The 15,689-nt window shown below is 45.6% G+C and overlaps 1 protein-coding gene and 1 long non-coding RNA gene across 3 annotated transcripts in view; both read right to left on the reverse strand.

Moving 5' to 3' along the window:
- The window catches only part of LOC112552750 (uncharacterized), a 227,803-nt gene that overhangs the window by 126,668 nt on the left and 85,446 nt on the right, over positions 1–15,689 (reverse strand). The window lies entirely within an intron of this gene.
- noc (zinc finger protein no ocelli) lies at positions 1,406–4,928 on the reverse strand. The gene is made up of 2 exons (XM_011641262.3): positions 4,534–4,928; positions 1,406–4,162 (listed from the first exon to the last, which is right to left on the reverse strand). Exons 1-2 carry the CDS (start codon positions 4,618–4,620, stop codon positions 2,711–2,713), a joined length of 1,539 nt encoding a protein of 512 aa, XP_011639564.2. The 5' UTR covers positions 4,621–4,928; the 3' UTR covers positions 1,406–2,710.

A 15,689-nucleotide genomic window follows, 5' to 3' on the forward strand; every position in this document is an offset into this window, starting at 1 on the left:
ACCCGCTCCGTCCGTAATGAAAGAAATAAATTTACTCTTCTGGGGGTGCCCCAGGGATTGGCATCGCCGTTCGTATGCGCACACGGACGCGACGTTCCGTATTCTGACGATGTTAGCGGAAGAAGGACCGACAATTTAAGAATTTAAGAATTTTGTCGCCAGATCCGGTGTCTTTGAGTTACCAGAATTTAAGTAACTCAAAGATGTAATGTATTCCACTTTGCAACTTTGCCTATAGTAATACGTATAAATACGATGTATAAATACAATGGACGAGAGAAAGAGAAAGAGAACAAAAGAAGAGAAAAAGGATCCTGAAGAAAAAGAATATTAGTAATTATACCAAAAAAGGACGCTGACACCCTTGAGATTTATATCACAAACGTTGAATTTTTCACTTGTCCCTCACATCTTTTCATTTTATTCTTCTAGATAGATTAGTCACGTCAAATTATGGACACGGTACATTAATTTTCCTATTCTCTCCAAGACGAACTTAATAATTGAGCTATCCATTATTTCGTACAAAGGAAGGAAATAACGTGTATTTGTGCGTGTATGAAAGACATTAAGTTCCCAAGATGAATAATTAAGACACACAATGATAAGCAGATTACTCATAATCAGTACGACTATTGACAATGATTAACAACATGATGGGATGATTGATTGTGATACCATTCCATGTCTGAGTGAAACGCTACACGAAGTTGTTTAATTTGCGAGATAAGAAGGAAATGAGTAATAAATGAAAGGATGTAATCAGTATTTTATAGAGTTTTCCAGATGGATAGCTTGAAGCGCACAGCCGATTCACGAAAAATAATTATCTTAATTGTTTATATAGTGGAACTGCGCTATGATGTACGATTAAATATTTAAAAGCTATCTGAAATTTCTCTACGAGGCTTCAACGTAGACGAATAATAGCTTTGGACATGTAAGAAACTACGCCTCGTTGGCAGTGAATGACAGATTGTGAAGTGCGTTTGATAAATTATCCGTCAAGCATGACTGACGAGCGGAGATCGTAACAGGTCAGCGAAACCAGGCAGACTGATTTTTATATCACGTGGGTAAAAGGGAAAAAAAAAACGCGCTAGAAGCACAAATCAAAACTAAATGTCATAATAATTGATATCTTTGAGGTTAGTACGTATTTAGTACGTGTATTTTGAGAACAAACAAGTGCTAAAATTGAAATACATAAGAAATTATGTTTCCTTGCTTTTTTCTTCTTTTTGATTATCTGAACGTAAATATCGACCTCTACAAAGTTGCGTGCCAAGTTACATAAAAGGAAACGGTAATTGCGAAACGCCAAGCGGAAAAGAGGAAGGAATCGGATTAAACGAAAGAATAATATAGTAAAAAAGGCACAATATATAAATAGAATAGGATTAAATAATTCTACAAACATTGTTTTTATTAAAGCGGTATGGAAACTCAACGATATTTACAAGAGATATTTACAATGCGTATCGTACAACACCACTGTTGCTCTTCTTCTTTTATTAGAATATATTTTATTTCGACAATGCGAAACGACAATGTGACGTTACGACGTTATGCGATCCGATACGTTCCCCGATATACCAAAGACCGAGAGAATCATCCCTCTGCGTCGTCATCGAATTTCGAAAAGAAAACGATAAAACAGATTCTTTGCGGATCAATTTTATTTTCGTTTTCTGCAACGACACTCGGCACTGTGCCTTTACACACAATTAGCGATGATAAATTACAACCATCTTTCTATCTTTACCTCGGAGAGACACGTTTTCTAGACACGTTCGTTAATAATATCCCTTTCTCGTTCGTTCGTTTTCTCAAAAGAGTAGCGTAATATCACAGTTATATCGTGGACATAGAATTGTGGGCGCGATCGCGCGCTATCGAACGCATTTTAGCAACGAAGAAGGCTCGCGCGCGTTGCGCGCCGGAGCGTCGGGAAAAACATACATAATAGCAGCATTACGCACTTTGCAATCCTCACAGAGTATCATCATCATACGTCCGTACAACCGTCGAATAACCGAATGAAAACGCCTGTAAAACGCGAGGATGACGTTTTATGATAACGAAGCCCTCGTTGAGGGGGGGAGGAGGGGGGGAGAGGGGGAGGCTACCATTGTCACGCGACCGTCGAAAAATCTCGAATAATACGAGATATAGGAGCGCAAAATCGGGAAATGTTCTTGAATCCCGCGTAAAACGCGCGAGGCTTTTTTGTATTTTCGTCCAGCAGTTGCGACAATATTAACTTACACCTGGCACGTAATCCTTATCCTTCCCCCTACATGGTAACCGGATTTTAATAGAGATGCGTATTACTCGTACCATAGAAGATTCCGCGAGAGAGTGTGGTCTCGCGATGCAACGTTAACACTGTGTCGAGTTTTGTTTCATAAACTTTAATCATAATCTTCAATGTACACATATATTTATATTTATATATACATATATATAGAATTCTTTTAAATAAATCTGTATTGTACACAGTGGCTATTTACACAACAGTCTCAGACAGCAGCTTATCGTATAAGTTCGCGTATCATCATTTTTGCACACATTCTGCAACTGTACACTGAGAGAAAAAGAACAGGGAGAAGTAGGAGGGAGGAGAACGAGAAGAGCTCCCTCCGAAAGATTCTACTGTCGTCACATGGTACCCCTCTCTCTCCCCCTGCCCCTCCGCGATATATCCAGCTTAGGGATGTACGGCGGCGCCGATTCGCTGTCCGTAAACCGCGTACGGCGAGTAATACGGTCCTAAGGCGTTGAAAGCGCTGTACGGCGAGGCCGCGAGCGAGGCCGGTAACGGACCCGTCGGCGGCTTGCCGTAGGGATGATATCGGGCGCCCAGCGGGCTCAACGACGGAGCCGGATAGGAGCCACCGCTCGCGCGATGAAGAGTGGTTGACGGTGACAGTAGCGGATGCGGATTGCCGAGGAGCGCCGCCGCCGAGGCCGCCGCCGCCGCTGCCGCGTGGTCGCCGCCGGTCAGGCTCGTGTGGCTACGTAGATGCTGGAGCAGCTCATCCGACGTGGCGAACCGTTTGCCGCAATATGCCGACTCGCCGCCCATCCAGTTGCAGACGTAAGGCCGGCCGCCGGCCAGTGTGGACGGATAGGACAACGACGGTGGCGGCATCGGGCCCAAAGACGACAACGCCATTGCCAGCCCGTACTTCTGATGGTCGCACTGTGTACAGCCGCTCGGACAGCTGCCCGCCGCGCCCATCATGATCTGCGCGCTGTGCATACTGTACTGGCAGCCAGTGCAAAAGGGATCCTTGCAAACTGGCACCAGGGCCTCACCGCCGGCCGGGGTCTTGACGCGGGCGTAACTCAAGTACGGATTACCGCTGGTAGGGCCGGTCGACGGATAGCCGACGGATAAAAGCGCTGCCGCGTGATGCGAGAAGGGCGACGCGCCGGCAAAGGGCGGCCTGAAGGCTGGATTTTCCGCGAGACCCGGTGGACAGCACAGCGGATTGCCGGAGAATCCTGGAAGACCGGGTTTGTAGGCGGCCAGATTCGCGCCATCCTTTGTGTGCGCGCCGGAGAGAATCTCCATTCCGGATCTGATAATCGGGCTGGCGCCATTGTTGTTGTTGTTGTTGTTGTTGTTGTTACTACCGCTGCCACTGTTGTTATTGTGGCTACTGCCGTTGCTGCTACGCGGTGAACCGTCGGTCTTCTCACGGTCGGCCGGGGTCTTTCGGTCTACCGACGGCGTGCCGCCGCTGGTCGTCGTTGCCGTCGCTTGGCTGCTCGGCGACGCGGATTTTCGACTCACCGGCGTACGATTGCCGGACGATTTTTTGTCGGGATGCGTGCTGTCACTAACACTGACACTATCCTGACCACTAACACTGTGCACACTGGCTTTGGATGCGGGCCTACCCTCATCCGCGGTCTTCTTCGTCACGACATTGGTCTCGTAGGGTTTGAACGCTAGCGACTTGCCGCCGTCCGTCGGACTGCCGCGCGTGTTGCGCTCCAATTTCGTGGCCGGCGGAGATTTCGCGTTCGTGGCGATGCTCATACCCTTCGAGCTCTTTTCCAAAGGCGAGATCAACGGTTTTGTAGGCGAATCCGCCCCGATTTGACTGCATGTCTGCGCCAATAGCGCCAACGGACTTTTCTTCGCGTCCAACTGTAATCCCCAAAAAAGCGAAATTATAAACAAAATTCTAAGAATTATTACAAAAAATTTGCACTCGTACTTTTCACATCGATGAAGAAAATGAATCGCGCATTCGATTGAAGCTAATAATATGCGATAATTATTCTAGTTATTCTATCCTTCAAGCTCCGTTGGAACACAAACGGGTACGATGCTACTAGAATTTGTGGAAAATAGTGAAAAGAAAAAAGCATCACGACTTTTGACCTTCAATTTTTTTCATAATAATACGTATTTCTAACGTGAAAATTTCTTCTTTTACCATATTTTTCGTCGAAAAAAATGGGAAGAACGGAAAAATTTTGAAAATAAATATAACGGAAAACACACAGACTACTAACCGTAGTTGGAAGCGGCGAAAGATAATCCGGTTGTAAATACTGATTGTGTCCAGTAGTCAGCATACTGCCTTCCTCGAGCACAACCATTTGGTTTCCCACTGATTACTCTCACTGCACTTTAAATCAACCAACGGGGTATTTACACACCGTGCGTTTGGCTCGCGCGTCGTGCTCGACCGACAGGAGAGAAAGCGACGAGGGAGATCCGCGGACACGCCGCGTCGAGACTGCGCCTCCGTCGGGAGAATCGATCACCTCGCGCGATCACCGTATCCTGACGCAATACACCGTCGACGCGTACACCACAAAATCCAGGAAAATAATGACGGCTCGCGCGAGCAGCTCACTCTCCGTGCGCTCCGAACCGTGTTCCGATCCTCGCGCCGTCTGGCGGAATACAAGGAGAATCTCTTCCTCGGAACATCCCCTCTTCCCCCTACCCTCCTAGCTCCCCTATCCTTGACGCGACCCGGGGTGTATAACCTGTCCTCTCCTGTCATCCCTACCACCTTGCTTCGGCACAGAGTGGAGGGGGGGGGAGATGGCATTATGGTGGGAGAATTGCGGTGCTGCGTGGGGTGTGGGAAGGCATTCTAATTCAACACGCCACCCATGATGTTGGCCCGACGATGACAGCTCCCATCCCGGCTTTGATATTTCACCGCTTTTACAGCCGTCCATCCCCCTCCCCGCTTCGCCCGACCGACGAGAGTTCCCCCCTCCGCCCTTTCCTCTCCTTCCCCTCCAGCCCCTTCTCCGTCAGTCTGTCTCGCTCTCGCTCTCTTTCTCTCTCCTTCTCCATGCCATGGTCGCTCTTCCCCCGCTACCCTTCCGCGCTGGAGCTACCATAGCTGCCACGACACGGAACCGTCGTTCCTGCCACCACGGCAACCCGATATTTTATACCGTGAAACCTGTCTGTCTCTCCAGCCGGCCCCGCTTAATAAGCAGCTTTCAAAATAGAAATGTAATGGGCCGCCGGGGGTAGGGGAGCGCGGGTCGGGTGATTGATTGCTCGCTCAGCGACTTACCGACTTGCCGCGGCCCCACGGGGTAACGAATGACAGCCACTTAAGCGCTGTTTGCCTACAGTTTTGTAAAAGCGTTTTAATTATCGCCCCGGTCCCCCGACCGCGGTGCCGCGCACTGAGTCATCCGGTACTTAACGCCTCGTGGCTACCGATCTCTCGGCGTTTGCGTGCCACTCTCTTTATCTCGTCGTCTCGCACAGATTGCTCCTCGGACTCATCGATACCAGATAATCACCGCCAGCCCGTGATGAGTTTAGCCTGCTCTTCGATCCGGGAGCACGGCGATTTCATCAAATACATCCTCACAGCCGAGTGTGGTGTTGCGCTTCGATAAAAAAAAAAAAAAAAAAAAAAAAAAATCTCTCGTAAATCTTAGAATACGGAAATTGCTGGATGGTATAAATAGCAATCTCGTGTCCGTTTTTACCGTACACGTACCGTGTATGTATTATTGTCGATATGCATTATTTAGAACGAAATTAATTACAAATAGCTTTACTTATCGATACGAACGATCTCCTTCTGATGATTCATTTCAATTCATTGCACACATTGCTCTGTCCCGCAAATATTATTGCAATATAATCTCGCGCGGAGTGAAACGCGCAAAATACGTATTCGGCGCACTCGCGCGCGTGTAACGCATTTACGCGCTCGCCAGCCAGGCACGCATCATAACGCGTCCGCTTGACGGGCGATACGGCCGTCATTAAAGAGCTTGACTATCGGACCTCGTTGGAACTCAAACCGCTCCGCGGTTAGGCGATTATGGCCATTCCGCTAAGTACAGCTTAAGCAAGATAAAGCGATCGATGAAGTAACTATGTTACAAGGTAATTACGACGAATTATGACGATATCCACACGCCCGCTACGTAGACCGCATACCCGCGGTAAACAATAATTACCCCGGGGAGCACTTCGCGCAGGAATGCAACCAAACAGTATCTGAGAAATGCATATAGGTATGTCGACTGTAATTTAACACTGGAATTCATTATAACATTCTCGGTATCATTAACTATTATAATACAAACCGTGAACAGAAATACGCAACGATGTGTGAACGTTACTTTTGTTTGTGCATCGAGAAATAATTTGTAATCGTGCTATCAATTTTCCCTGAATCACCAGCCTTTACTTACACGATCATAAGAGGAAAAATCCCCTTTCTATTTTCTTTTTTTTTTTTTTTTACCGCATTGTAATATCTAACGTAGATACTATCGTATTACGGACTGTTTGAAAGAGCGATAACAATAATAACCAATCAATAACGATAATAAATATATTATTAATATTATAATAATAAATAATCAATAAATAATAATAATAAATAAATCAATGATATGAAAGAATATTCTTTAATAAACACGTTTCAAAAATTATTTTGAAAACAAATATTTTGTTTGTAGAAACTCGTACTTTGCATGTGCATTTTTTTTTTTTTTTTTAATTATATCAATCACTTTAAAGGAGTTTTCCGTTTCATTGAACGTCAATATCGTATCTGTCGTCTGCCTTTAGTCTTCTAAAAAAAGAAAGAAATAAGGACAGTCGGCAGCACAGCTCGCGCGTGAGCTGTCTGCTGTTACGGCGCCGCTAATATCCCGAAGACGATTCTTTGACGTTTTGACACTGACGGATGAGTTTACGGCTAATATAGTTCTCTTTCATCTTCGACTGTACGTCCCCTCGCGCCCCCGCCACAAAAGATTTAGAGTCATCGGCCGTCTCTCGACGGATTCGATCCGATCACTGGCGTAAGCTCCTATTATAAACAATATTTACCGAGCAAACTCCGACATTAAGTACATTCGTAATGATTCTTGGCTTAATGTACGTTGAATGTACGTATTGCGTTTCAATGCTACTGTAAATTATGTTGACAGGATCTCTTTTCACGATCGAATCGTTGTTATATGGCCACGATAGGCTTTATCAGTGAAGGCAGTATATCACAATTATTACTACTTAAAGCAAGGTTAATTGGTCTTATGCAAACGAGATATTTTTTTATGATATTTGTCTACACGCAGCTCAACGGTTATGCAACGATAAAAGTTGTTCGTAATATCTAAAATGTATGAATCATTCGAATCACTCGAATTTCTACTGGTTAAATCAACTATTTTACTTTTTTACTATGATACGTATGTGTTGTGCACGAATGTGATTTAAACGTCAAACATTTTTTTGCAATATTTTATGCAAACTACATACGTATTCTATTTTCTGATACGCTGATCTAGTTTTCTTTGCAAAGCACTTTTTATAAAGTTTAAAGTTACTTTCTCAAACACAGATACTTCTTTGAAAAGAGTCAATATTTATTACTTCCTAATAAAAAAAAATGCTAAGAATAAGATAAGAATAAGATCTAAAGGCATTTGTGTCTAAAAGCAATTGTTCGTCCAACTCAAACATCTCTATTAGGCACGCTTAGGATAAGTACTGCAATAAACTTATTTTACGGTTTCTTCTTGTACAATCTGTTGACAAGACCATAATGTGCCATTGTCAAACGAACGTCAGAATATCGAATTTTTCCGAATAAATGGAAGAAAGATAACAAGAAAAATAACTACCTACAGATATAAAATATAACAGGTATAAAGGAAATTTATAAGCCTGAAAAAAAAAAGCAGATATTCGAAAAATTATACCGATTACATGTTCATAAGTTGTTTGAATAACTCAAAAGTAATTTAACGAATAGCAATAAATCAAATCCATTTGAAAAGATTATTCCGTTAAAGCTATCGAAAAGTCCTTTCAGCTAACGGAAAAAATATGAGTTTATCTACTTTCTCAAACTTTTCCAATATAAAAATAACATAATTTTAATATACCTAAAATACCTTTTTTTATAAGCATTCATTTTTTTAAGTTTAAATATATATGAAACTGCTTTCTTCTCGCTAATATATCAAACTTGAAACGTGAACGAATCCAGAATTTATGTTACAGTGACTTTAGGGATTCTGGGATATACGGCCATTTATAAAACGTCAAGACAAAGCTCAAGTACCATGACACGGATGATTTTCTGTGTCATTTTGCAGAAAATACATTACGCGCCCAGATACACGGTACGTATTATTCATTCTTTTGGTTCCCGCAAGTCACAAAAGCGCTTAAGCTTTCCCTTTAAGATATTCAAGATATCAACCAGCTAGTCTGAGAACAAATATGAATCTCGTTATTCGGCGATCTATTTCCGGTTGATTCGGCGCATTGAATCGCGATCATTCTAAATCGCGGTACACCGTCAAATGACTACAGAACCGACGACACCACGTCAATGATCCGCGCGCTGAAGTCCTTCAAGACCTTATTGTGATCGTACGAATTCGCTGCGGGAACAATAGACACCGGGAGAGCTTCGGATAAAAGTGTAAAAATGCTGACAAGCGGATAATAAAGGAGGCAGTCAGTCACTTTGAGAGATGGCGCGGAACAAAGAGGGCGAGCGAAGGGAGAGACGATCCGACAAGGGAGGAAGAGGGGACAGGAGGCAAGCAAGAGCGGGAGAGGGGGTGAGGTTGCTCGGTGAGCCGTGAAAGGGAAAAAGATGGATGAACGCGAGCGCAGTTGGCGTGCACGGAGGAGAAACAGAATTTGCGGGGGATAATAAATCATAGCGGTCTTTCTTCCGTCGTCCCCTCTCTCCTTGCCCCCCCCCGCCCCTCTCCGCTTCTAACTTCTTATACACCAGCTCCGCGCGCCCGGAATGACAGGGGTTGCGCGCCACGCGGGTTATGTACGTATCGTCGAGGACGGATACAACCTATTTTGTATCAGGTTTCGCGTGCGAAAAGCGCGGCGCACGCGTTTGCGGTGTGTGTTTGACCAGTGCTTTATATACGAATCTGCGTGGTTTTCTCGATGAAGATTTATCGTTCCGCGCGCACGCGTTGCAGCGGTGGCACGTTTCGGTCATTATTACGTCGCGCTATTACGTCACATGTCAAATATTAATCCATCGAAACGTAAATTAGCTCGTTTATTTTTCGATCGCGCGACAAATAAACGCGCGAGCCCCGCGTTACGGGCCTCGTTCGTTTGATTCTGCAAAATTAAAACGCCTATCGCGTGTTTCGGATACGACACAAATCCGAAACTCACTTCACTTCACCTCACCTCACCTCGCCTCACCTCGCCTCCACCTCGCCTCACTTCGCCTCACCTCGCCTCATCTCGCTTCACCTCGCCTCACCTCGCCTCACCTCGCCTCGCCTCGCCTCGTCTCGCCTCGCCTTGCCTCACCTCGCCTCGCCTCATCTCACCTTCCGCGCGAGAGAGACTTCGAAATTGACTGCGAGCCAACGACGTCGAAAGGGCAGAGCGTGGAGAGCGCGTGTCACGCATCCACGACACGGTACGAGCTCATAATTATTTCTGACAACCCGTTTCACTACGCCGATGATCAAAGAGGTCACGTTACCCGGCTTCCGACAGGCATGCCGGTCGATGGATCGAACGGAAAAAGGGAAGTGGCGGATGAAAAAAAAAAAAAAAAAAAAAAAAAGGCGAAGAGAGAAAAGGAAAACGAAAGAGAGAAGTGCACGCTCGGCAATAATAATAACAGGGGACGGAGACACGGGCAGAAATACGGAGCTCTGCCGGCGCAGCACACCGGGGCAACTCGGCAAGGGCCTCGTTGCCTCATGTTTAAATCAGCGATAACGAGAAGCTTCGGTGACATATGTCACTGTCGCTGTCAGCCGGCTACACAATCAATATAGTTACCCGCCCGCCCGTCCGTCCGTCCATCCATCCGTTCGCTCGTCCCTCCGCCCTCTCTCCTAGCCGTCGCCGGCTCGAGCTGCGCCTGCTTTTCAGCCTTCGCATGCATAGACCGTACACACCGGTCCGATAATGTATTCGGTACGTGACTTCGTATTCGACAAATACAAGAGCACACCGTGGTCCGGCGGCGTAGCGCTCGCCGTGTCGTCGAACGCCTTTCGCGAAATTCGAAAGGCGTTCGGGCATCGCGCGCCATCGCGGACGAGACGTCGACGGTGATATGCGTACGAATAACGTGCTCTAACGTCCTTCACAATTTCATCCAATTTCACGTGTGACTTATTTAGATGCTCAGAACTATATCCCTGTCTTGCTAAGCTAACCGGCTAACATGCATGTTTGTTATGCATGTGATTGAGAGGTATCGGGAAATATTACGATAACGAGCGAAAAATCCTTTGCACACGATGAATGCGACGTATGTATGTATGTATGTATGTATGTATGTATGTATGTATGTACAACGTGACACGTAAGACATTTGAAATCAGTGACACGAAAAATCAATTTGATCCAGTTCGATATGTGCCTTTTGCCGCGGACGGCAAACCTCGCGAGCGATCGAACACGACGCAGAGCGGTAGGTAGCTGAAATTAACGTGGACATGTGTAAACAGCTTTGGATAATAAATATGATGCGTTCGACTGACTCGGATTACCACTTAATTTAGACGATGGACGAGGCGACAGTTTGTCAATCGTCTGCGAATCCCGGTTTGTTCGTGCATACACACGGGCCCAAATGGCTTTATCGCGCTGTCAATCAATAATAACGGCTTACTGATTAAACGACTTGCTTAATATTCACGCAGCACGGGATGTTAATCCACAGCAAAAACCGAGCTAAACGTCAATGCCTATCGCTGAGAGCACTTTTTTTTTTTTTTTATCGATCCGTGTAACGGTAAAAGAGAGGAATAATCTGCGCAAGAAAGCCAACAATTATAAAATCATGTCTTAAAAAATATGAAAAATGCAAAACGTGATAAAGGAAAATATTATTAATCGCGTTTGCGATGTAATCCGCGTACTTCGTTCTAAATTTTTTAATCGCAATAACTTTCAAAATTACAAAAGTGATGTATTTATTTCCGCCAATTTACACATTTGTTTTTCGTTGTGAAATTCATGAGTGTATATCTCGAATTGTTTTCTAAATAAATATCAATATATTTATCAGATATGAATGCTCAGCATCGATGCTTACCTAGAACACATTTTATTTTCTTATCGCATTCGTGTTCAGGTAAGATCATAATTGATGAAAAGTGTTGTTATAAATTTCACATATTTTATCTATTGATAAATCGTCTCTTCGAACATCAGTTACAAAAGTAATAACCTTTTTACAAATAACAATTGTTATCTCTGTCTGATGATATACGAGAGACCATCGAGCATCGGACATAAAAAGTTTTATGCGCTAAATTATTCTAGCGTCAAAATAAATTACTTTCACGATTAGTTTTATGGTCCCAATGTGTAAATACGTGTAGAAATAATTGTTCGAATTGAAAAAAAAGCGCAAATAACATTTTAATAATAATGTTGACAAATGGTGATGATGCATTTAGATGATAGAAGACGATAAATGTAGAAAATTATTGTCATTATATCATAGTCATATATGTATGTGATTTTTTTCAGTCTCTCAAAATTGATAAATCAATTCTTGCTGCACGTTGACGAAAAACAGCGCAAATCTGACGGGGTAACCCCAGGTATTCGCCAAAATTTACCATAGGCAGTAGACGCTGGTATCGTTTTCCTCCCTTCTCCCTCCCGCCCCGAGCCGTCGGCTATACTCGAGAGATCATATTTTACGTTTTAATCTCTCCATTGTTCCAGGTATAACGGAGTTTAGAAGGAAAAATAATGCCTACTGCGGAACACACAAAGCTGTCGCCCATAAAACACCGATGTCGGGCCGAGTGAAGCAGCGGTGCGCAAGCGCGCACGACCTGCATTTTTATGCCCACGACCGGATCTGTGCGCAGATTTTTTTTTCCCTTCCAGATCTAGAGAACGACGAGGGCCCACGGTGGCGGACGCGCACGACATCGCGCGGTTACCAGCAGCCTGTAATCGGTAATATCGCGACAGCTCGAAACCACCCCCCCCGAATTCGAAATCCCTTGTGCAAACCGCGATCTCCCGTATCTCGCACAAATTCTGGCTGGCATTTGTTTATGAACGCCGCGCGACGATGCTGATTTATTCGAGCCGCAGAAAGTGTCGCTTCATCACGTCGCAAATGATAAGTGTTTGCTTGTTCAACGAGCGGACATTGCGGCAGATAATTTATCAATTGATAAACGAGCGGTCGAGAAAGCCGTCAAAACCAGCTGAATTGAAACGCGTCCCAAGAAATAACGAGTCTACACCGAGACAGTTGGTGCGAGAGAAGGAGGTTCAGCGAGCTGTTAAAAGACACTTCCGATCAGACTCGGCGATTTTCTGAACGTCCCTGGAGAGTTCATGAAACGTCAGTTCGCACGTCTTCATGAGAAACCGGCAGACTCCTCCTGCTTAATAAAGCGTCATCGCGCGTCTGCGCGTAATACCGTGACCATTAACATAACTTGGAGATCATAAACTCGGAGGCGGAACACGCATCGTCTTGCGTTTACGTCGTTGCCGAGCCGAGCCATGCCGAGCCGAGCCGAGCCGAGCCGAGCCGAGTTCGGGGGTTGGCGGGTGAACGTTTCCCTCCGAAGCGTTATCCTCTAGAGATTCGATTTATGGAACACCCGTCCATAATCGGACATATCTCAAGTCCTCCCGAACGACGACCATTCCGGATACGGTAATGGCACTGCCTTTGATAAATCAGCCCGCGTTAGATGGCATTAAGGACTCCGGACGGGGACGACACGGCACACCACAGCCGCAATCTCCTGATTTTATTTCCCGAAGGCCGGCGCTGGGTGCCCTCTACTTATCTGGCGCCTCGGCTCGTTACCGAGGGTTAGCATGAGAAGCGTTTTTCGTCTCGGGGTCGCTTCTATGCCTAATTCCCCTCGTCTTGCACGCCATAGGTCCTCGCGCGGCACCGCACGTCGCCCGTACGGCCGAAATTATCGAGGACGAGCACCCTGCCATTACCGTTATGCCCCGACCCTCCGTGCTGAGACAACCCACCGGGACCGCCAATTATTTCCGGGCGAAATGACCCCCGGACGGCCGCGTAATGACAACGTCGAGGGAGGCGGGTAGCTCTCTCTAAAATCGTGTTATTAAAATAGGACGGTTGATGATACGTTTCGGATCGTAGTCCCGCCTGCCTGGCAGTGCCATCAGCCTCGACAGTCAGCTCTTGTCGCACTTTGGCATGCGTCAGCGACGTATGAAACTTTCGTAAGCGTGGCGCAAAAGTGCGACCTCGCGCTTTTACTTTGCCACTCAAACTAAATTCTACTTGTAAATATGATTTTAATTCGACGAGAAAGGGCCCGAGAAACTTTCGACGCTTGAGAACGTGACGTGACATGGGTCACGTTTTGAATATTGCTAGTTTGTTCGCCTGTAAACGAACCCTGTAACGAACATTGATGGCAAATTTTCATTAAATTATCGGGTGTCGCCGGTGGGATTTTAACATTGTCGATCGCGGCCAATTTAGGACGGTTCGGCGTGTCTGGCTTCCATTCCGGAAAGCGACGCGAAACAGTTAGGATCGACTGTCACCATTGGTTTTCATGTTCGGATGATTTCGCGGGCGTGGAGGGTCGACATATTGGCCGAGAATGCGGGAGAGACGACGTCTGGCGTCGAATGAGAGACGGGCGTCGTGTTGAAAGCAGACGGCCGAGTGACGAGACGCCAGAACGACTTCTCTCGGTACCGGAGACGGGATGTCGTCTCCGATTACAACAGAGTCCTCCGAAATTCCAAGAGAGAAATCACGTCGCGGAAAGTACGCCACACCGACGTCATTCCCGGGTACATAATAGCATTAGTATATCGGCGGCGACAAGGATATTTTCAATAGAGAACTACACCCATATTCGTTTCGATCGATCCTAAACGGATAAAGGAGACTAATTGACGTGATCAGAAAATTTGAAAATAAAAAATAATACTACGGCGAGATTTGGGAAAAATATTATAATAATATATATAATATATGATATACTTATAATAATAATTATTAGAAAAAATATATTTTCGAACGTACCATTTGCTGATAATTAAGTAAAAAGAAAGTAATTTATCGCGTGTAATATCAATATCAATTTTTGTGCTCTACTGGCCAAAACTATTTATCTAACCTAGATAGAACTTTCGAGTTAGTTAATGAGTTTCCACAAAGTGATACATCCATCAGCTTCGCGTACACAGCGAAATTTACTCAGGGGCAATAAGCGGGACACCATTTTTATTATTTCACGTGGAGCAACATTGAATCACGAAAAAAAAAACCGTGACGCCCGCGTGTTTTCACATTCTCTGCGACACATGTGCACAATATACATCATGCTTCCACCATTTCGCCGCGCGATCTCGCATCGCGCGACGCGGTTAACGAAATATTCTCGGCGAACAGACATTAACAGCTGCTTTTTTTTTTGGCGGACGAGGGAGGGGGACGAGGGAGGAGCCGGTGGCGGTTGGAGGTTTTTTTACAGAACGCGGGCCTTTAAAGTCGGTGCGGCGCAACGCTGAAATTACCGTCGACGGCCGCAGGGGCCGAAGGGGAACAGCGCGGGCCAAGTGAGGCGGTGGGTTTTTGAAATATGACAAACGCACGTGCGTTGTCCATGGGTAAATTTTGTTTATACGGTGAGTTGTGCGCGAATATTCCCGACGCGTCGACACAATGTCGGGCCTTTGATGAGGAGAGACGAGCCGTGCAAGAGATACGCCCGCCGCGCGCCGTAATATACGTCTGTGTGCGCGCGATGCAAGACGCAATTGCGCGTAGAACATACAGAACACGGGGTATCCAAATCATGACACGCGCACGCGGCCGTATATGACGTACGATTAACCTGGCAATAACGGCGCAGTGTCATCGAGGGCTCGTGAGAAGCTTTAATGAGAAACTGGCAGTGGAGTGGTCTCGAGGCTTCTGAGGCTCGCGATATCCGGAACGTTAACTCGCGTGCGTCGCCTGTGTTTTATACCCACACTGGAATGTCTCTTCCTCCCTGCCCCGGCGGATTTTCGGACTCAATTTATTTTCTATCAGAGCGACGAAAAGAATTTAAACGCGACATTGCAAATATGCGTGGCGTAGATAATCCACGCGTGGCGCAAAAGAACGCGCGCGTGTACATGTATCAAAGATAAAACAATAGTTACACGCACACGT

Source organism: Pogonomyrmex barbatus, unplaced genomic scaffold (genome assembly GCF_055798465.1).
Source record: "Pogonomyrmex barbatus isolate J1 unplaced genomic scaffold, ASM5579846v1 scaffold18, whole genome shotgun sequence".
Taxonomy (NCBI): Eukaryota; Metazoa; Arthropoda; class Insecta; order Hymenoptera; family Formicidae; genus Pogonomyrmex; species Pogonomyrmex barbatus.